Below are 23399 nucleotides of genomic sequence, written 5' to 3'. Positions count from 1 at the left end.
AGGTGAAATCCTCGGAAGGTCCCCATGTCAACAAACAGCTTTTTTACAGTGTTGAATTCCCGTCTTCGTCGGATCGTCTCCGCTGAAAAATCCTGGACGAATGCGAGTTTGGATCCGTCGTGTGTAATGTCCCGTTGTCTTGTAGAGCGTAGGACGAATTCTTTATCTTGATAGTTGAGAAAGCGTAGGAGGACGGCTCGGTTCTGATTGGGAACTGCTGCGGCCGGGGTACGGTGGACTCTTTCCAGTATGAATACTCTGCCAGGTTCGTCGTCCAGCCACCGGGGTAGCATATCAGTTATAAAGTCTGAAAGAGGACGCTTACCCTCAGCTCCCTCCTTAAGACCAAACAGCCGGATATTTTTCCTCCTCCCGCGGTTTTCCAGGTCCTCGGTCTTTTCCTCCAGGTATGCGAGCCGCTTTGTTGCTTTAGCCAAAGCCCTCTCGGCCTTGTCCAACGCGTCCTCTGTAGCGGCTATGCGGGTTTCAGCCTCCTCGATTCGCTGTTCATTCGCTGTTACATCTCGTTTGATTTCACCTAAATTGCTCTCCATCACCGAGACAGAATTCGTCAGCTCCCGCAGTTGGTTGTTTATTCCGTCCAGCTTCGAGCTGAACTCGGAGCGGAGTGATTTAAGCTCAGTTAGTACGTCAGCTACACTAGCCATGTTATTAGCTTCGACACTCTTGACCGGAGATGCTGTCTTCGGGCTTCGTGAGCTTGTTTTTCGGGCGTTTGAGAAGATATCACACTCCTGTGCTACTGGGGGTTCATTATTTATATTATGTAGTTGACCAGGTTTGTAAAGGTCTAGGGCTGTTTCATGTGCGAGGTTATAGGGAACAGTCACGTTATGCTGCCATCTTGTTCGGGCTCTCAAGCGCCCCCCAAATTGTAAAATATTTTGACCAATTAAAATCCAGTGCAGGGACAGCGACGAGCCCTAAACTCACCTCTCTGAGCGAGCGGGAGTCGTCAGGACGAGGAGCTGTGTCTGTTTCGGCTCATCAATGGTGAATAGAGCAGAAGCTGGAACCTCTGGGGGCACGTGCACAGGCTCTGTTTTATCTGGCTTTGGTGTGATGGCTTGTGCAGGACCGGGCTCAGCTGAAGAGGTAGACTTTTCAGCGCCATCTAATGCAGCAGAGTTTACTGAATAACTCTCAAGCTGTTCATCTGTAGACAACAGAGACAGTAGCAATTAAATCACAGACTAGACGAGTCAAAAAAAAAAATAAATAAATAAATAATTGAGGCTCATATACTCAGTAAATGAACCAGTACTGAAACAAAGAGTAAGCACACGCACCGTTTTCCTCTTCCTCTTGGTAGATGGATGTTGCTGCAGTGGAGGGACATTTTGACAATCTGATTTTAGTAGTCAGTTATGTTTTATAGATCGTTCTGAACCATAATCAGGTCCCCAATAATATCGCAGATTGGATACCACTTTTCATTCATTCCTCTTCGTTTAGTTCTGCTTAAAGACAGAGTAAGTGATCAAGGGGTTTACAAAATGAGGCCGTTTGGCTGCCGTAAGTAAAATCTAAATGAACAGTGTGTTTAGGTGATGAGGAAGTGATGGGCTTTAGTTTATTCTGTGTGAAAAACAGTGTGTGTTTGAACTGTACATTACCAGCATTTGTTCTTCTGGAGAACTCGCAGTCATGTTCACCACCACAGGAACGTAGGTCCCCGAATACTGTTGATTAGAACAACGTGAAAATGTCTGTTACTACATGTGACATCATATTTAATGTTCTCTCTTATACTTGCTCAATACAGATCTAGAACATATACAGAATATATATTTGTCAATATTTAGTGTAATTGAAGAAATGAGAATGCAATATTTCTGTATGTTGTTGCAGTTTTAAAGTGAACATTCCTACTGCAGTAAACAAACGTCTGGTCTCAACAACGGCCTTCGATTCAATAGTAGACTTACAATGTTTGCATGTTACTATGACAGCATGACATTTGACTATGACGTTTCATTGGTGGATTAAAAAGATTGTTGCACCAATCAGGGATGCTACGTCACAGAGATGGTGATGGCGCGACTCTACATGAGCTCCTGTAGTGTTTCTCTGTAGAAACACACAACCGGGTTAGAGGAGAGCGCCCCCTGCTGGACTTTTGTTAGGTAAGCTTTCCAGTCTATTGATTATTGCTGTTTGTTTCTTGTCTTTCTTCTATCTTCTTGTGTACGGGCCACAAATGCATCGTTTTCCATGCTAAGAGCATTCTTTTATTCGTTGATCCGTTCCCTGGTATTACTCGAAGCATTAGTGCCCCCGTATGGCACTCATCAGTATTACTGATCACTGCTAGTGATTGGAAGATGGCATCATTTCAGTGACTTGGTTCTTTAGATCATTTCGTTCCTTTGATCAGAAATAATATAAAATGGTACATTTCCAATAAGCAGATTCCCATACACACGTCTACATACACGAACTCTGACATTAGTTCCAATAATGAAAATATGACAAGGCAGCTAAAGGACAAATGATGATAAACAGAATGAGTAGCTCACCCTCATCTCTTCTGATCCGTATCGTTCATTCCTTAATCACGTGACTCCCATAATTATTGTAACAATAACATCAAGATTCGGACTAAAAAAATAATTAAAATACTCGCACAAGAGGATTCATGACATGAACCTTTTTATAAACCGAACAAAATAAAAATTCTTCCATGCAAATGCGTTAACACGATTAATGCTGTTGATAAGACCCAATACTTGAGGGACAAAATGTGCTTCCTCAAATCTCCACCTCCTCTTCACCTGGCATCCGTATCAGATCTCGAATCGGCTCATTTATCATTCCTTTCAGAAAATATACACAAAGTGCACGTCACAAAGTCATGATTGTGAACATCACATCAGCTGAGATAACGTCTCATGTAAAAAGTCCACCGCTAAATCTTTCAATCGGACTGATTTGAATCGGAATGACAGGATCGCGGGTACCTGTGCAGCGACATCGAGAACACGAGCACCAGGAAAACAGCGAGTGTGCACCTTACCTTTGTCTCCGGTAGCGCGGACATGCCGGACGATGGAATCTCCAAGAATCACAGTATGACGTTCCGTCTCGCGGAGAGGGGCCAAGCGGTTCTCGGTCGAGATCTCGAAGGCCGGTGGTGGTGGTGGGGGAGACGTCCTGGACCGGGGCTTGGCTCGTGTCTTCCGCTGCTGCAGCATCCAGGGTCCGTGGGCCTGGGCAGAGAAACACGCGGAGTTGAGGTGCTGGGAGAGTTAGATTTAACCCGGGAATTTACCTGGGACGAGTGAGCGTCCGCCCGGGATGTTTCCAGCGCCGCTTTCCGCTCTCGCAGCTGGGCATCGAACGAGTCCTCACCTGTGCTTAAATGCAGACACACAAAAAAGGAGAGATAAATAGTAAAGTTTGTTTAAAAACACAGTCAAACACAGGAAGCTACGTCACAGGAAGCCTGCAAGCAGAGAGTCTCCTTTCCACGTCATGACCTGCTCCCATCCTGCTGCCACCTAAAAAGATAAATAACTAACAACAATCTGCACTTACTTTATCTTTACAGTAAATACATTTACAAATAAATACATAAATACAATCTGAAAATAAATAATAATAAAATGGCAATTCACACAACAAACAAATTAAATACATTTTTCACTACAAAGTCATTTTCCTAAAAACAGATCTTTCTTGCTTTGTTTGTTGCAAAGTCATCAATTACATCATCGTTGCAAATCTGACCAGCACTTGTATGGTTGATGTTTATGACAGCGAGGCTGCTGAGGTGCTCTTGTGACATGGTGGATCTCAGGTATTATTTGATTAGTTTCAGTTTTAAAAAGCTTCTTTCTGCTTCAGCTACAGTCACTGGAAGTGTAAGACAAAGTCTTGTGAAAAAAAAGCTTGTTCACATGAAATAAAAGTGTCAATGATTTTTTTTTTTAGGCAAATCTCATCTAATTAAGCCACAAGATGTTTTGCATGAAAGTTGTTTTAAAAAGATTTTCACTTTTTCTATCAGTAACTACACTAATAAAGGAGAGGTAGAGGGAAGATTTAAACAATTTATAACAGCCCCCAAAATACTTATAATTCTTATTATTATTATCATAACTGCAGTAACACACACACACACACACACACACACACAGAGCTGCATTCATACATTTAAATCACTATCTCTCTAATCACACTTAATTCCTCCAGGATTAATTACAGGTTGGGTGACCTCTAACCTCTCGTGTGGTGCTGATGTTCCTCCTCAGAAGTCCGTCTGCTGTCTGAAGTCTCAGCTCCACCCTCTTCAGGTCATCAGACTTCATCAGGGCTGTCAATTAAACACAACCTATGTTTATCTACACTTATGATACCAGGACGAGAAAAAACCCCTCTGAAGATGTTCTTCTTAAAGACTGAAATCCGTATCAGAGCTCTTTTATAGAAATATATATATGACTGTATAATGCTGCTGCCATTAGGACTTTATTCCACATCACATGAATCTGCTGCACTTGTGAGTGGATTTGATTCGGACTTTTCTGATAAGCGTCTCTAATAGATCAGTGTAATTATTATAATATTAACGCTTAGTGGCGTCTCACCGTCCAGACTACAATTATCTCATACATACAACTGAGCATATCATTTAAACTCACACCTAGAGGTCGACTGATACAGGATGACCAATATATGTTGCTGATTTCTTTTGTCCGATATGTTTGTCCAAATAAAATCTCTACAAATTTAAACCTATTTTGTAATGACACTGAATTGAAATAAAAAAATAAATAAAAAATCTGTGTGACATGAACAACTCATATTTCTTGTCCACTTATTACACTATTTATAACTTTTAGAATAAACTTTAAAAACTGGACCAATATAAAGTTTGTTCACAAACTTTTACTAAACTGAGTTTATTTATATGATCATCACCATTCATTACATCTCATTACCTCTGTCTTTGTCCCGCTTTTCTTCTTCTACACTTTTTCTTCTTTTTTATTTAATTTGTATTGTTTTCCAGCACAGTATTGTGATAAATGTAAATACTGTTATGTTTGCATCATTATGCTATAAAACACATATTATCCCATTAAGTTCGGAGCATGCGCAGAAAGAACCAGAGACATGACTGCACAGCGTTTTTTACTCGTTTACTCTGAACACTGCAAACACACCCACATGCAGCACGAGAGTGCCCTCTAATGGCTATCAGATATTATAACATTAATGCAATGTTACCAATGTCACTATGACCATTATTAATTTAGGGGCTTCAGGAAAGTCTGCAAAGGAAACAAAACTATACCAACCTTTTCCGGTTTGTCTGAATCGTTGCACGAAACACATTAAAAAAATCCGAAAACACAGCGACAAGTCAGACAAACCGGAAAAGGTAGGTATCGTTTGTGAATGGAAACTTATCAATCATTGGAGAAGACACCTGTCATTAACCTGTATATCTTGACTGACAGGTGTCTTGTCCAATGATCGGTAAATTTACGTTCACAAACTATACCTACATTTTCTGGTTTCTCTGACTTGTGTTTTCGGATTTGTTATTTTGTTTTCGGATTTGTTAATCTGTTTTGCACTTCTCACACACACACACACACACACACACACACACACACACACACACACACACACACACACACACGTGCTCAGCTCTGCTCGGTGTCTTTCTCCTTTTTCTCCTCGTCACCAGTCACTAAAACAGAGCACACTGATTAGTCCCATCAGCCACAGATCTGCTTCTCACCGCTCGTTTCCCCCCGGCTCCACCCTCCATTCACCAACCGCCGCTCGTGCACGCACCCGCTGCTCCATCCAGCAGTAGTGTTCAGGTGTTGTGAGGTGAATCCAGTGTTAACCCTGTCAGAATGACTGCTGAAAGATCATCCACTTTCTTGTGCCAATCCATGCGATTAATTATAAAATACAGATGTTTAAGTGAATCAGGTTCTGCCCCACATTAACTGTCAGCTATATTGCTTTCAGAGCTCAAAATGAACAAAGCACTAAAGCTGCAAGAAAATACCTCAACTTCAGTTTCTGTCAAATTCCTTTTCTTTAAGGACATCAAACATCACTGACTTTACTAAAGTGGATTTCAAGAAAAAAATACCATCATTGAATGCTCTCTGTGATGAAGAGACATTAGACATGATTGAAATTCAAAATCTTTATTTATTTAATAGTGTTTATTGTGTCTCGCTGTGGTAAAAGTGTTCAGACGCTCTGTTTCTCTTGTCGTCTTCTTTTTTTTCTATTTCTCGTTTTCTTTTGAATGTTTTCTTGTCTCAGCTGAGCAACAATTTCCTCCCATCGCTCTCGGACTCTCATATAATGTTCTGTTTTATTCTCTGAAGTCTTCTTTTCTTCCTCACAGAGATTCTGGGTATCCTGGAGCCCCCTGTTGGTCTGAAGCTGTAAGTTGTTCCTCTCCTCTATGTCAAGATTAGTTTTCTCTCTTTCGTCCTCTTGTTTTTCCTCAAAATTCAACGTGGGCTCAAACTGAGCAACACGTTCCTCCAGTTGCTCTTTGTCTCTGATCAAATGATCTCTCTCCTGCTCTCCACTATTTTTCACTTTTTCACAGTGATTCTGAGTATCCTGGAGCTCCATGGTGGTCTGTTCCAAAGTGACCTCAAGCTGAGCAGCATGTTCCTCTAAATTATTTTGTTCTCTCGTCCAGCTCTTTTTCTCACATTCTAAGGTTTTCTCCAAATCCTCAAGGATTTTCAGGCAAGACTGGAGCTCCATGGTGGTCTGTTCCAACGTGACCTCAAGCTGAGCAACATGTTCCTTCAGTTGTTTTTGCTCTCTCATCCAGCTCTCTCTCTCACAGTCTACAGTTTTCTCCAGTTCCTCATGGATTTCCAGGGAAGACTGGAGCTCCATGGTGGTCTGATCCAAAACAAACTCAAGCTGAGCAACACGTTCCTCCAGTTGTTTTTGTTTTCTCGTCCAGCTCTGGCTTCTCTCAGTTATATCCTTTTCCTGCTGCTTTCGCTCAGAAGCCAAAGTAGCCTCCAGCTTTTGCACCGTCTGTAGCAGAATGGCTTTCTCTTCTTTCTCTTCTGTTAACTTCTCTATCATTAGAAGAGAAAATGCATCCAAGTCTTTCTCTACTTTCTCCATGTGTTCCAGCTTCTCCTTCATTTCAGCAATCTGCTTAGTTTTCTTTGTTCTTCTGCTTTGAAAAAACTTTCTCAACCTTCTGAAGAGCTCCATGTTTATGCCTCTTTACTCACAAGCAAAAACCTCGGAAATGAGAGAAACAGAGACGCGTTCCCAATTATAGACGTTGCCTTACTGTGACGTCACAGGGAGATGCCCCGCCCTCCGTCTGTGACGTAACCCGGTCTCTCTTAACCGGACACTACGCGCATGCGCACATTACAGAGGTAAAGAGCGGATACAATATCGTCTTTACAGCTTTTCTGTTGTTCCTGAGAGAAGAGCGATATTACAGTCATTAATAAGATAAAAACGGCTGTAAACTGTGTATAAAGCGAGTGAATCCGAGTTGAGAACCGGAAGTTGACCGGAGTGACTCTATGAATGTTGCAGAATCATAAATGACCTGTAGGTGGCAGTGTGATGTGTATTAGAGCTCACTGTCACAGCAGGTAATTAGAAGTAGTGGCGCTCTAATGACGTCATTAATAGCGAGGACAAGACACACAGCAGTTTGGGATTCTTTTATTGACTTTATTGATTAATTGATTTGGAGTATGATTGTGTTTCTGATCAAAGTAAGTTCATGTGTATGGAGTAAAAACAACCTGTACATTTCTCACTTCCAGACAGTATTATGAGATGTTCATCTGCTGGAAGTTCATGTTTAATGCTGCATGTTTTATAGGATTTATGAGCTGGAATAAATGTCCAAAAACCTCAATTCAACACTGAGTGATTTTTGTAGTTTGGTAGACTAAAATTAAATACAATAAAAAAGTTATTAACTGATACTAATCTGAAATAAAACTTTAAAATATAAAGAATCAAAATAAAAACCATCAGTACATTTAAAATTATAACAATATATAACAAGAATAATAATATTATTAGTTAAATGCAGTGCAGTATTACAGCCTAAATATTTAAATTTTAATTACCTTAAATACACATTTATAAATATTAAGGCTTTTACTGTGTAATAGATTAAAAACTAAACTGACACTTAAATTAAATACCAACATAAAGTCATAATTTACTGCAATGAAATTGAAAACATCAAAATACAACAAAAATAAATAAACATTACTATTAATATGTTTAAAACTAGAATAAATCTGGTTCAGACAGTTAAATACAGTGCAGTATTACAGCCTTATTTCATGTTCATTTTATAAAAGCAGTTTGTGATTATAATTATATATATATATATATATATATATATATATATATATATATATATATATATATATATATATATATACAGTGAGGAAAATAAGTATTTGAACACGCTGCTATTTTGCAAGTTCTCCCATTTAGAAATCATGGACAGGTCTGAAATTGTCATCGTAGGTGCATGTCCACTGTGAGAGACATAATCTAAAAAAAAAATCCAGAAATCACAATATATGATTTTTTAACTATTTATTTGTATGATACAGCTGCAAATAAGTATTTGAACACCTGAGAAAGTCAATGTTAATATTTGGTACAGGAGCCTTTATTTGCAATTACAGAGGTCAAACGTTTCCTGTAGTTTTTCACCAGGTTTGCACACACTGCAGGAGGGATTTTGGCCCACTCCTCCACACAGATCTTCTCTAGATCAGTCAGGTTTCTGGCATGTCGCTAAGAAACACGGAGTTTGAGCTCCCTCCAAAGATTCTCTATTGGGTTTTGGTCTGGAGACTGGCTAGGCCACGCCAGAACCTTGATATGCTTCTTACAGAGCCACTCCTTGGTTATCCTGGCTGTGTGCTTCGGGTCATTGTCATGTTGGAAGACCCAGCCTCGACCCATCTTCAATGCTCTAACTGAGGGAAGGAGGTTGCTCCCCTAAATCTTGCAATACATGGCCCCGGTCATCCTCTCCTTAATACAGTGCAGTCGCCCTGTCCCATGTGCAGAAAAACACCTCCAAAGCATGATGATACCACCCCCATGCTTCACAGTAGGGATGGTGTTCTTGGGATGGTACTCATCATTCTTCTTCCTCCAAACACATTTAGTGGAATTATGACCCAAAAGTTCTATTTTGGTCTCATCTGACCACATGACTTTCTCCCATGACTCCTCTGGATCATCCAAATGGTCATTGGCAAACTTAAGACGTGCCTGGACATGTGCTGGTTTAAGCAGGGGAACCTTCCGTGCCATGCAGGATTTCAAACCATGACGTCTTAGTGTATTACCAACAGTAACCTTGGAAACGGTGGTCCCAGCTCTTTTTCAGGTCATTGACCAGCTCCTCCCGTGTAGTTCTGGGCTGATTTCTCACCTTCCTTAGGATCATTGAGACCCCACGAGGTGAGATCTTGCATGGAGCCCCAGTCCGAGGGAGATTGACAGTCATGTTTAGCTTCTTCCATTTTCTAATGATTGCTCCAACAGTGGACCTTTTTTCAACAAGCTGCTTGGCAATTTCCCCGTAGCCCTTTTCAGCCTTGTGGAGGTGTACAATTTTGTCTCTAGTGTCTTTGGACAGCTCTTTGGTCTTGGCCATGTTAGTAGTTGGATTCTTACTGATTGTATGGTGTGGACAGGTGTCTTTATGCAGCTAACGACCTCAAACAGGTGCATCTAATTTAGGATAATAAATGTAGTGGAGGTGGACATTTTAAAGGCAGACTAACAGGTCTTTGAGGGTCAGAATTCTAGCTGGTAGACAGGTGTTCAAATACTTATTTGCAGCTGTATCATACAAATAAATAGTTTAAAAATGATATATTGTGATTTCTGGATTTCTTTTTTTAGATTATGTCTCTCACAGTGGACATGCACCTACGATGACAATTTCAGACCCCTCCATGATTTCTAAGTGGGAGAACTTGCAAAATAGCAGCGTGTTCAAATACTTATTTTCCTCACTGTATATACAGTAGCACTGGGGTGCTTAAGTACCTAAAGGTTTACATTTAAACATATTTTTGTATTTTTAAATGATTAATTTTATTATTATTATATGCAGATTTACACCTGTTTTTATCCCTGACCACCGAGCAACATAGAGTGAATAAAAATATATTAATATTCTTCATTCATACAATTCGTACAAGATGATTCATACAAATCAATACAATTCATTTTAGAATTGTATTAATAGTGTAAAGAGTAAAGTTTGAAGTCATCGAGGATGTAACACGACTTTAAAAAAGAGCTGGAATAAATAGAGTGAGAACAGCAGCCGCCGCACAGACTCCAGATCACACACTCTCATACAGTATTTGAAAAGCACTTGTATTCCTCTCAACCGAGAACAGAAAGCTGAGGGTACATTGGGAACAAGTTTCCCAAAACTGTATAGTTGCAATCTGGAAAACATTTTGCCTGAATCATTATTTCTGCTCATTTATGCTGTGCAGATGATTGTGTGGATCCATAGGGTAGTGGTCGTCACATCTGCTTTACACACAGAAGGTCCTTCCAGTGGAACCATGCAGGTTGCAAGCATGAGTGAGGTTTATATATTACTCACAAATTGTTACTCAATCCTGGAAATAAATAAACAGTTTTGCATGTTTCTGCATTGTGGTTGAAACAGAAATGGAGGAAAAGCATTGCGAAATTAGAATCAGAGACTCAAGGGCATGGCTCCACTGGGGCTCGAACCCAGGACCTTCTGCGTGTAAAGCAGATGCGATGACCACTACACTATGGAACCTGCTGCTAAGAAGGTTGATGTCCAATGTGCATAAATAAAAACATATCTCTCAAAATCTAACTGGAAAAATATCAAATAAACTTCACTGAAAATTCACTGACTCAAATGTCACAATCATCTCCACTGTTTTGAGCATGTTAAGCTCCAGGTTTTTATGACTGCACCATGTCTCTTAGGCCTTTCTTCACTGAAGCAGGGTCGTTGGCTGAAAACTGATTTTCCAGCTTTTTAGAGTAGCTCCTCTTAGCCACTCTATGAGGATCAATGATGAGGATTAATCTTCATCATAATAATGAATTAATCATGTACTACTGTATTTGAAAAGCACTTGAAATCCTGTCAACCGAGAACAGAAAGCTGAGGCTACATTGGGAAGAAGTTTCCCAAAACTGAATAGTTGCAATCGGAAAAACATTTTGCCTGAATTAATATTTCTGCTCATTAATGCTGTTTAGTTGACTGTGTGGTTTCATAATGTAGTGGTCATCACATCTGCTTTACATGCAGAAGCTCCTGAGTTCAACCCCCAGTGGAACCATGCAGCTGGCAAACATGAATGAGGTTTATGTTTTTGTGACCAGTTATGTTAAGAAAGCGAAGATATTCCCACAAATATTTACTTAATTTTGCAAAAAAAAAAAAAAAAAAGCATTACAAAAGTAGAAAAGCAACTCAAGGGCATGGTTCCACTGAGGTTCAAACCCAGGACTTTCTGCGTGTAAAGCAGACGTGATGACTGCTACCCCATGGAATCTGGAAAAGTTTTCAGACAACTTTTTAGTTTCACTTATTACATTTTTACACAAATATCTGTCATTTTTACTTCTTACATTTTCAAAACCGGCTCGTTACTTTAGTTTTAATCCATTGATTTGGTTAAATGTCAATATTTTTTATTTTCACTAAGCACCAATTTCAGCCCACCAAACCATTTCCTGTTATTGTGCGTCTTTTTCAATCCACTGGTGTATAATGTCCTGCCTCTCATTTACCACAGATGTAGACTAGTTTACGAAGCTAAGAATCAGCAGGCAGAAAACAACATGAAGTAAAGCTGTGCTTTTGTAAAATAAAGTAAACAGACAGGGGGCGCTCTCTGTGCGAAATGTGCGATTATGTTGCGATTAAATATTTAATTTGATTGACAGCCCTTATATTAATATGATGTGAGGTCCAGTTACCAACGTGACACTAAAACAGGTAGAAGTAGCACCTACTTTTAACTTAAGTACTTAAGCCAAAGCTTCTTTATACTTTTTTACTCAAGTGAAAGTTATCGGTACTTTAACTTTTACCTGAGTATTTTTAAAACATGAGTATCTGTACTTCTACTTAAGTAAAGGATGTGTGTACTTTTGCCACCTCTGGTACAGTATGAGGTAATGGTCTGTGATGTCATCACTCTGAGGTAAAATATCTATATCAGTGACGTCTGCTCCGTGGGATATTATTAAGTCTATTAAGGGTCCGTGGTGCCCCGGTGCCGGAGGGAACGATACCTGGGCGGGCCGCGTAGTAGGTGAGCTGGGCCAGAGCAGAGAGACAAGCGGAGTTGAGGTGCTGGGAGCTTTAGGTTCAACCCAAGGATTTACCTGGGACGAGTGAGCGTCCGTCCGTAATGTTTCCAGCACCTCTTTTCACTCTCGCAGCTGGGCATGCTTTGCATGTAGATCGCAAATCTGTTTCTCCAAAGCCTCCAGCTCCAACTCCACCGTTTGCAACTCAAAGGAGTCCTCACCTGTGCTCAAAGGCAGACACACAACCAACATACTTCTTATAATCGCTAACAGATTTAAGAAAAAATGTGAGGCAATGAATGTAGTCAACACTAGTGGTAGTTGAGTTAACGAGCTACAGGCACAAGTCAGGAAGACAAAAAACAATTCAGGTTGATTTAAAGAGGAAAAAGAGATATATAAATGGTAAAGTTTAGTTTAAAAATGCCAACAGAAATAAAAACACGGAACTCGCGGCAAAAAGAGACATAAAGAGAGTAACAACTGTGTGAGAGCGTAATGGCTGCATTTCCAGACTTATTGAAGGAAAATATGTAGTTATTTACACAGTGTTCTGCAGTTATCTAATGGTAGGGGATTTGATGTTATCCTGTATTCCATGCAGTCGGGCATCTCCTCCTCCTGCGCTCCCGTAGTGGAATGTGATGGTGAGACGCCGCTGATTACATATTTAGAGTGAATTTTTATTTAACATTTGAGTTGGATTTTATTAGAAGGTGTTTATGAATCAACTATCACTCAGTACAAACCCAAATAACCTGCAGGATTTCATCTTCATGATCACAAAACATCTACAGTACATACAGGATTAAGGGCCATTTTTCGAAATATTTATATGTTACTGTAATTTTGTATTATTTATATTAAGAGTCTTTAACGACTCTGTGCATATGTTTAAAAAATGACCATGTTACTGTATGTACAATGATACTAATTGTGTTCACGTATTACAAACAATTTATTAGGAACACCTATATATTAATATACACTGTGTGTGTGTGTGTGTGTGTGTGTGTGTGTGTGTGTGTGTGTGTGTGTGTGTGTGTGTGTGTGTGTGTGTGATTTTTTGTACAAAGAATTCATTTTCATCACTTTCATTATTTTAGATCAAACATGTGCACTACTACTATCAGGTCGAATACAATGTCCTCGTAGGAAAAAACACAAAAACCAAAGTGTCCAAAAACTTACGACCACCAGGCTGAAATAGTCCACGCAGAAACAAAACAGAGTAAGAACAGGAGCTTTGAGGGTTGGGATTTGGACTGTAGTTTATGTTAACAGTCTGCTACACTGACTCAGGACTACAGTTTGTATCTGATCATCACTTCACCTCAACATCATTTAGCTGTAATAAATGGACATTCAGTGAAACCCAGATGAGGACGGGTTCCCTCTTGAGTCTGGTTCCTCTCAAGGTTTCTTCCTTATGCCGTCTCGGGGAGTTTTTTCTCGCCGCAGTCTCCACCGGCTTGTTCATCAGAGACAAACTTACACATAAAAAACATCATATTTATTTTTATCACCACATTATCTGTGTGAGAAATGCTCTATTTGTGCGTAATAATATGTAATCTGAGAGAACGAGAGAAAGAGAGAGAGAGATAGAGAGAGAGAGGGGGGGGGTGACGTCACAGGAGGAGCTCAGGGCGTGTTTGTGTGACATCACAGTAGGTTACGTCTTTATAAGTCAGAACGTGTCTTTGTTTCTCATTTCTCAGAGACGAAATCTAAGCAGATTGCTGAAAAGAAGGAGAAGCTGGAACACATGGAGAAAGTAGTAACAGAGTTTGATGCATTTATCAATCTGATGATGAAGAAAAGCGCAATAGAGAAAGAACAGAACAACATTCTGGTACAGATCGTGCAGGAGCTGGAGGCTACTTTGGCTTCTGAGCAAAGGCACCGGGAACTGGACATAAAAGAGAGAAACTCCACGCACCTCCAGAGCTGGGTGAGAAAACAAAAACAACTAGAGGAACATGTTGCTCAGCTTGAGGCCACTTTGGAACAGACCACCATGAAGCTCCAGCCTTTCCAGCATCACTTTGAGAAAGTGAAGAATAGTGCAGAGCATGAGAGAGATCATTTGATGAGAGACAGAGAACGACTGGAGGAACATGTTCCTCAGCTGGAGGCCACTTTGGAAATTGAGAAAAAAAAATGGGAGGATGAAAGAGTGAAGGCCAAAGTAGACATGGAGGAAAATAACATCTTACAGCTACAAACCATCAGAGTGCTCCAGGATACTCTGAATCATTGTGAGGAAGAGAAGAATAGTGCAGAGCAAGAGAGAGATCATTTGATGAGAGAGAAAGAGCGGCTGGAGGAACATGTTGCTCAGCTGGAGGCCACTTTGTTAAATAAGACAAAGAAATGGGAGGACGAAAGAGAGAAGGCCAAAAGAGACATGGGGGAGGTTCAAACCCAGGACTTTCTGCGTGTAAAGCAGACGTGATGACTGCTACCCCATGGAATCTGGAAAAGTTTTCAGACAACTTTTTAGTTTCACTTATTACATTTTTACACAAATATCTGTCATTTTTACTTCTTACATTTTCAAAACCGGCTCGTTACTTTAGTTTTAATCCATTGATTTGGTTAAATGTCAATATTTTTTATTTTCACTAAGCACCAATTTCAGCCCACCAAACCATTTCCTGTTATTGTGCGTCTTTTTCAATCCACTGGTGTATAATGTCCTGCCTCTCATTTACCACAGATGTAGACTAGTTTACGAAGCTAAGAATCAGCAGGCAGAAAACAACATGAAGTAAAGCTGTGCTTTTGTAAAATAAAGTAAACAGACAGGGGGCGCTCTCTGTGCGAAATGTGCGATTATGTTGCGATTAAATATTTAATTTGATTGACAGCCCTTATATTAATATGATGTGAGGTCCAGTTACCAACGTGACACTAAAACAGGTAGAAGTAGCACCTACTTTTAACTTAAGTACTTAAGCCAAAGCTTCTTTATACTTTTTTACTCAAGTGAAAGTTATCGGTACTTTAACTTTTACCTGAGTATTTTTAAAACATGAGTATCTGTACTTCTACTTAAGTAAAGGATGTGTGTACTTTTGCCACCTCTGGTACAGTATGAGGTAATGGTCTGTGATGTCATCACTCTGAGGTAAAATATCTATATCAGTGACGTCTGCTCCGTGGGATATTATTAAGTCTATTAAGGGTCCGTGGTGCCCCGGTGCCGGAGGGAACGATACCTGGGCGGGCCGCGTAGTAGGTGAGCTGGGCCAGAGCAGAGAGACAAGCGGAGTTGAGGTGCTGGGAGCTTTAGGTTCAACCCAAGAATTTACCTGGGACGAGTGAGCGTCCGTCCGTAATGTTTCCAGCACCTCTTTTCACTCTCGCAGCTGGGCATGCTTTGCATGTAGATCGCAAATCTGTTTCTCCAAAGCCTCCAGCTCCAACTCCACCGTTTGCAACTCAAAGGAGTCCTCACCTGTGCTCAAAGGCAGACACACAACCAACATACTTCTTATAATCGCTAACAGATTTAAGAAAAAATGTGAGGCAATGAATGTAGTCAACACTAGTGGTAGTTGAGTTAACGAGCTACAGGCACAAGTCAGGAAGACAAAAAACAATTCAGGTTGATTTAAAGAGGAAAAAGAGATATATAAATGGTAAAGTTTAGTTTAAAAATGCCAACAGAAATAAAAACACGGAACTCGCGGCAAAAAGAGACATAAAGAGAGTAACAACTGTGTGAGAGCGTAATGGCTGCATTTCCAGACTTATTGAAGGAAAATATGTAGTTATTTACACAGTGTTCTGCAGTTATCTAATGGTAGGGGATTTGATGTTATCCTGTATTCCATGCAGTCGGGCATCTCCTCCTCCTGCGCTCCCGTAGTGGAATGTGATGGTGAGACGCCGCTGATTACATATTTAGAGTGAATTTTTATTTAACATTTGAGTTGGATTTTATAAGAAGGTGTTTATGAATCAACTATCACTCAGTACAAACCCAAATAACCTGCAGGATTTCATCTTCATGATCACAAAACATCTACAGTACATACAGGATTAAGGGCCATTTTTCGAAATATTTATATGTTACTGTAATTTTGTATTATTTATATTAAGAGTCTTTAACGACTCTGTGCATATGTTTAAAAAATGACCATGTTACTGTATGTACAATGATACTAATTGTGTTCACGTATTACAAACAATTTATTAGGAACACCTATATATTAATATACACTGTGTGTGTGTGTGTGTGTGTGTGTGTGTGTGTGTGTGTGTGTGTGTGTGTGTGTGTGTGTGTGTGTGTGTGTGTGTGATTTTTTGTACAAAGAATTCATTTTCATCACTTTCATTATTTTAGATCAAACATGTGCACTACTACTATCAGGTCAAATACAATGTCCTCGTAGGAAAAAACACAAAAACCAAAGTGTCCAAAAACTTACGACCACCAGGCTGAAATAGTCCACGCAGAAAAAAACAGAGTAAGAACAGGAGCTTTGAGGGTTGGGATTTGGACTGTAGTTTATGTTAACAGTCTGCTACACTGACTCAGGACTACAGTTTGTATCTGATCATCACTTCACCTCAACATCATTTAGCTGTAATAAATGGACATTCAGTGAAACCCAGATGAGGACGGGTTCCCTCTTGAGTCTGGTTCCTCTCAAGGTTTCTTCCTTATGCCGTCTCGGGGAGTTTTTTCTCGCCGCAGTCTCCACCGGCTTGTTCATCAGAGACAAACTTACACATAAAAAACATCATATTTATTTTTATCACCACATTATCTGTGTGAGAAATGCTCTATTTGTGCGTAATAATATGTAATCTGAGAGAACGAGAGAAAGAGAGAGAGAGATAGAGAGAGAGGGGGGGGGGTGACGTCACAGGAGGAGCTCAGGGCGTGTTTGTGTGACATCACAGTAGGTTACGTCTTTATAAGTCAGAACATGTCTTTGTTTCTCATTTCTCAGAGACGAAATCTAAGCAGATTGCTGAAAAGAAGGAGAAGCTGGAACACATGGAGAAAGTAGTAACAGAGTTTGATGCATTTATCAATCTGATGATGAAGAAAAGCGCAATAGAGAAAGAACAGAACAACATTCTGGTACAGATCGTGCAGGAGCTGGAGGCTACTTTGGCTTCTGAGCAAAGGCACCGGGAACTGGACATAAAAGAGAGAAACTCCACGCACCTCCAGAGCTGGGTGAGAAAACAAAAACAACTAGAGGAACATGTTGCTCAGCTTGAGGCCACTTTGGAACAGACCACCATGAAGCTCCAGCCTTTCCAGCATCACTTTGAGAAAGTGAAGAATAGTGCAGAGCATGAGAGAGATCATTTGATGAGAGACAGAGAACGACTGGAGGAACATGTTCCTCAGCTGGAGGCCACTTTGGAAATTGAGAAAAAAAAATGGGAGGATGAAAGAGTGAAGGCCAAAGTAGACATGGAGGAAAATAACATCTTACAGCTACAAACCATCAGAGTGCTCCAGGATACTCTGAATCATTGTGAGGAAGAGAAGAATAGTGCAGAGCAAGAGAGAGATCATTTGATGAGAGAGAAAGAGCGGCTGGAGGAACATGTTGCTCAGCTGGAGGCCACTTTGTTAAATAAGACAAAGAAATGGGAGGACGAAAGAGAGAAGGCCAAAAGAGACATGGGGGAGATGAACACCTTACACCTCCAATCTACCAGAAAGCTCCAGGATTCCCTGAATCTCTGTATAGAAGAGAAGAAGAGAGCAGATCATGAGATTGATAATTTGATGAGACTTATAGTCAATAGTATGAAGCAGAGTGATTTTCTGTAGCTTGTAGATCGTCTCATCTTTTGATCATTTTTATATCTACAGATTTAAAACTTTAAGGGTACATTTAGTGTGTTTGTGACCATTTTGCACGAGTTCCGCAAATGATTTTATTCTTCCAAAACCCACACAATCAAGTATTTCAACGACCGCATCCGTATTCACCAATCAAATCTTACAAATCCAGCAGTGTAATCATGCAGCATTACACACGGGGGTCACCACAGCATTTATATGTTTACAGTAATTACACTGATCATTAACACCGTAATTATGGTCGGTATATAAGGAAGTGCTGAATGTGTGATTAGAATCAGCAGTAATGAAGCAGTAATGAAGCACAACATCTCTTATTCTTGAAGGCTGATTTGTCAAGAGTAATAAATGTGTCAGAAGAACAGACAGCCAAGAGTTGAAGTTGTGGACGGGACAGAGGGTCATGAAGCGCCCATAAGAGAATTGCATGCTGCTTTTTAGAGAATAATGAGAAATGTGGGCGTTACACATGTCTGTGTAACTGCCTGGATTTATTTTTACTGCATAAAGTCTTATACTTTAACACCACCTGGATTCTGAACTTAGTTTATTTCTTTACTTGGTATTTTAACTTTGTTATTGGATTTGTTGCTATTGATAATAAATCACAAGATCACATTAATCCCATTACATGTTTATGTGATTTTATTGCATAATGCAGTAATAATGTGCTTTTGCTGTATTCTATTTCTTCTTCCTCTTTCAGCTTCTCCCATAAGTCTCCATACCACCTGTCCTCTACATCTGCCTCTTTCACCCGAACCACCTGAATGTCTTCCCCCACCACATCCATAAACCTCCTCTTTGGTCTTCTTCTTTTCCTCCTTGCTGGCGGCTCCATCCTCAGCATTCTTCTACGGATATACCCCAAGTTCCTCCTCTGCACATGTCCAAACCATCTCAATCTCGCCTCCCTCACCTTGTCTTCAAAACGTCTACATGTGCTGTCCCTCTAATAAACTCATTTCTGATCCTGTTCAACATCGTCAATCCCAATGAAAATCTCAACATCTTCAGCTCTGCTACCTCCAGCTCCACCTCCTGTCTTTCAGTAAATGCTATTGTCTCTAAACCATACATCATCTCAGGTCTCACCACAGTCCTATAAACTTTCCCTTACACTCTCACAGATACTCTTCTCTCACAAATCACTCCTGTCACTCTTCTCCACCCACTTCACCCTGCCTGCACTCTTTCCTTCACTTCTCTAACACACTCTCCATTACTTTGCACTGTTGACCCCAGGTACCTGAACTCCTCCACCTTCTCCACCTCTTCTCCCTGCAACTGCACCACTTCACTGCCATCCCTCTCATTTAAATACATGTACTATGTTTTACTCCTACTGACTTTCATTCCTCTTCTCTCCAGCGTATACCTCCACCTCTCCAGGCTCACTACTCTCACCACAAATCACAAATATCATCCGCAAACATTATAGTCCACGGAGACTCCTGTATGACCTCGTCCTTCAACCAGTCCATCACCACTGCAAACACGAAAGGGCTTAGAGCCAATCCTAGATGCAGTCTAACCTTCACCTTAAACCAGTCTGTTGTTTCTACTGCACACTTCACTGCTGTCACACTGCACCACCCTCACATACTTCTCTGACACACCAGACTTTCTCATACAATACCACAACTCCTCTCTCCACCCTGTCATATACTTTCTCTAAACACTTTCTCATTAAGTGCATTAAGATGCTGGAGATCTTTCACTCGGTGGTCATGAGCCTACTGTGTGTGGTCTTCTGAGGAAGCGGCATTTTACTCAGTAATGTCAGCAGCAGTAATAAACTCATTTGCATGGCTAAAACTATTATTAGGCAAATCCTGGGAACATTTGAGTCAGTGAGTTTTCTAATATTTTCCACTGAGATTTTGAGAGAGATGTTTTTATTTATGCACATTGGACATCAACCTTCTCAGCAGCAGGTTCCATAGTGTAGTGGTCATCACGTCTGCTTTACACGCAGAAGGTCCTGGGTTCGAGCCCCAGTGGAGCCATACCCTTTTCTTCTCATTTTGGAATGCTTTTTCTCCATTTCTGTTACAAGCACAATGCAGAAACATGCTAAACGTTTTATTTATTTCCAGGATTAAGTAACAATTTGTGAGTAATATGGGCAGGTATGGCCTGAAGGAGAGGAATGTGGAAGGGCAGATGGTGGTAGATTTTGCTAAAAGGATGGAAATGGCAGTGGTGAACACGTATTTTAAGATGAAGGAGGATCATAGAGTGACATATAAGAGTGGAGGAAGGTGCACACAGGTGGATTATGTTCTATGCAGGAGATGCAACCTGAAGGAGATTAGAGACTGTAAAGTGTTGGCAGGAGACAGTGTAGCTAGACAGCATCGGATGGAGTTCTGTATGATGGTTTTGGAGGTGAATAATAAGAGGAGGAGAGTGAGGAAAGAAAAAAAGAAAAAGATGTTGGAAACTAAAGGAAGAAGACTGTAGTATGAGATTCTGGGAAGAGGTCAGACAGGCGCTCAGTGGTGAAGAGGTGCTGGATGATTGGCCAACTACTGAGGTACTTGGTGTAACATCTGGAAAGAGAAGCAAAGAAAAGAGTAACAAAGGAAAGAAATGTGGTGGTGGAATGAGGAAGTGCAGAAAAGCATACAGAGAAAGAGGTTGGAGAAACAGGATTTGGATGGACAAAGAGATGAGCAAAGTAGGCAGGAGTGCAAGAAGATAAAGCAGCAGGTGAAGAGGGATGTGGTGAAAGCCAAGGAAAAGGCATATGATGAGCTGTAGGAGAAGTTGGACACTAAGAAAGGAGAAAAGTATTTGTATCGATTGGCCAGGCAGAGAGACCGAGCTGGGAAGGATGTGCTGCAAGTTAGAGCAATAAAGGATGGAGATGGAAATGTGTTGACTAGTGAGGAGAGTGTGGTGAGAAGATGGAGGGAGTATTTTGAGCAGCTGATGAATGAAGAAAATGAGAGAGAGAAGGTTGGATGATGTGGAGATGATGAAGTGGATAGGATTAGTAAGGAGAAAGTGAAAGCAGCGATTAAGAGGATGAAGAGTGGAAAGTCGGTAGGACCAGATGACATGGAGATGTTTAGGAGAGATTTCAGTAGAGTTTTTAACAAGAATGTTTAACAGGATTTTGGAAGGTGAGAGGATGCCTGAGGAATGGAGAAGGAGTGTGCTGGTACTGATCTTTAAGAATAAGGGAGATGTGCAGACCTGCAGTAACTACAGGGGAATTAAGTTGATCAGTCACATCATGAAGTTATAGGAAAGAGTGGAAGCCAGGCTTAGAGAAGAGGTGACCATCTGTGAGCAACAGAATAGTTTCATGCTGAGGAAGAGCACCACAGATGCCTTATTTGCTTTGAGAATGTTGATGGAGAAGTATAGAGAAGGTGAGAAGCAGTTGCATTGTGAGTTTGTGGATTGTAGAGGACAGAGTAGTATGGAGACGAATGATCCCCTAATGGGAGCAGCCAAAAAAAGAAGAAGAAGAAGTAGTTATGTGTATAAATATTAGTTGTATTGTTATTACTGACACATTCAGGGGTGTAGCCATCATTTCAAAATTGAGAGAAACAGAAGAGTTAAATGTAATAATAATAAAATGGTATAATTGACAGGGTTTATTTTCTCTTACTCCTTTTAGACTGGGCCTTGAAAACGTGAACACAGGAATTTACATTGTTAAATGTAAATGTCCCCCAAATCCCCCAGGTATTCTACACCAGATCAAATGACCCCTGACCCACACAATAATGCAGTGCTGCACACTAAGTTACCCTTCATCTGATAAAACTTAAACTAGACATGGATTATAATGACGTTAGCTCACCCTGTTTAGCAAGTCTAATTTCACAATCTCTTTTTTCCAGTTTATACACACACACACATATATACTTAGTAAACGATAACACAAGTGAACACAACATGCAGTTTTTAAATGAAGGTTTTTATTGTTAAGGGAAAACAAAATCCAAAACTACATGACCCTGTGTGAAAAAGTGTTTGCCCCCTAAACCTAATAACTGGTTGGACCACCCTTAGCAGCAACAACTGCAACCAGGCGTTTGTGATAACTTGCGATGAGTCTGTTGCAGCGCTGAGGAGGAATTTTGGTCACTCATCTATGCAGAATTGTTGTAATTCAGACACATTGGAGAGTTTTTGAGCACGAACCGCCTTTTTAAGGTCACAGCATCTCAATAGGATTCAGGTCAGGTAAGTATGTTGGTATGTTTTTTTTTCTGAAATGCAGTTACTTTTACACCAGACGTAATGGGACACACACCTTCCAAAAGATGTTTTCTGGCAAAACGGAGACGAGTCTTTATGTTCTTTTTGCTCAGCAGCTTTTTTCATCTTAGAATTTTGCCATGTAGACCATTTTTTCACAGTCTTTTTCTTATGGTGGAGTCATGAACACTGACCTTAAATATTGTGTGTGTTTTGTTTCTATTATTAAAACGTTGGACTTCATTTAAATTTAACTAAGAAATAAAATCCACATGATAAAATATTGGAAAAATTAGGAAAAATGAAATAAAAATAAAGGTTAAAAAGTATAAAATAAAAAATTATATTTATTTATTTTAATAACACCATTCAGTTTGATCAATTAAGTTAAAAAAAGATTTGGTTCAGTAATTTTGACTCCTTTGAATCAGTTCAAGTAACTCAGTTCAAAAGAGTTAAATAATAAAGTCCAGAAGAGTCGGTTCACTGGTTTCCACTATTTCCACTATCATACGACACTCAGTCACATGACGCTAATTAAACAGTTCCTCATCGTCATTATCGCACAATATGAACAGTTCAGACTCATATACACGTTACTGATCAACCAACACACATCTTTACCTTTTAATACCACAAAACTCACCAGAATCCCATTGTTCAAGATCTGAGTTTGCATTTTCTCTCACACAATGACATCAGTACACATCTAATTCCATATACAACCATTTTTACACATTACAAACTGTGTACTCACCAAAATCCAAAGAAATAAACACGTAGGTATGTATTTTATCCTCTTTGACTTTATTTTCTTGCCCTGAATTATGCTGCTGCTCATCATACATTCTTATAGGAAAACCAAGGACCAATTAACATCTGTTTACAGGCTCCATTTGGCCCTGGGACCAGATTTTGGATCCCTCTGAGATAACTAGAGTGCTCATGGAGAAGTTATTTC

General features: G+C 40.1%; 3 protein-coding genes across 9 annotated transcripts in view; 2 read left to right on the top strand and 1 right to left on the bottom strand.

Moving 5' to 3' along the window:
- LOC310725165 (eukaryotic translation initiation factor 4 gamma 3-like) overlaps positions 1 to 23399 on the bottom strand; it is a 250262-nt gene that overhangs the window by 5765 nt on the left and 221098 nt on the right. The window contains exon 1 of one of the 7 annotated variants that reach the window (XR_014533262.1): positions 3293 to 3344. The exons of the other annotated variants lie outside the window; for them this stretch is intronic. The gene's annotated coding sequence lies outside the window, so the exon portion shown is untranslated. Of the gene's footprint in view, positions 1 to 3292; positions 3345 to 23399 lie in introns of those variants that run through there. 7 annotated transcript variants of the gene reach the window in all.
- On the top strand, positions 12466 to 14830 carry LOC310731229 (uncharacterized protein; the record flags this gene model as incomplete). Its single annotated transcript, XM_083550736.1, has 2 exons — positions 12466 to 13019; positions 14094 to 14830. The coding sequence occupies exons 1-2, from the start codon at positions 12971 to 12973 to the stop codon at positions 14828 to 14830; spliced, it is 786 nt and encodes a 261-aa protein (XP_083406862.1). The 5' UTR covers positions 12466 to 12970.
- On the top strand, positions 15354 to 18669 carry LOC310727842 (uncharacterized protein). Its single transcript, XM_083544718.1, has 2 exons — positions 15354 to 16261; positions 17340 to 18669. Exons 1-2 carry the CDS (start codon positions 16213 to 16215, stop codon positions 18179 to 18181), a joined length of 891 nt encoding a protein of 296 aa, XP_083400844.1. The 5' UTR covers positions 15354 to 16212; the 3' UTR covers positions 18182 to 18669.

Source organism: Silurus aristotelis (assembly GCF_946808225.1).
Source record: "Silurus aristotelis genome assembly, chromosome: 1".
Classification (NCBI taxonomy): domain Eukaryota; kingdom Metazoa; phylum Chordata; class Actinopteri; order Siluriformes; family Siluridae; genus Silurus; species Silurus aristotelis.
The sequence above is the reverse complement of the archived record's forward strand: the minus strand, read 5'-3'. Positions and strand labels throughout refer to the sequence as shown.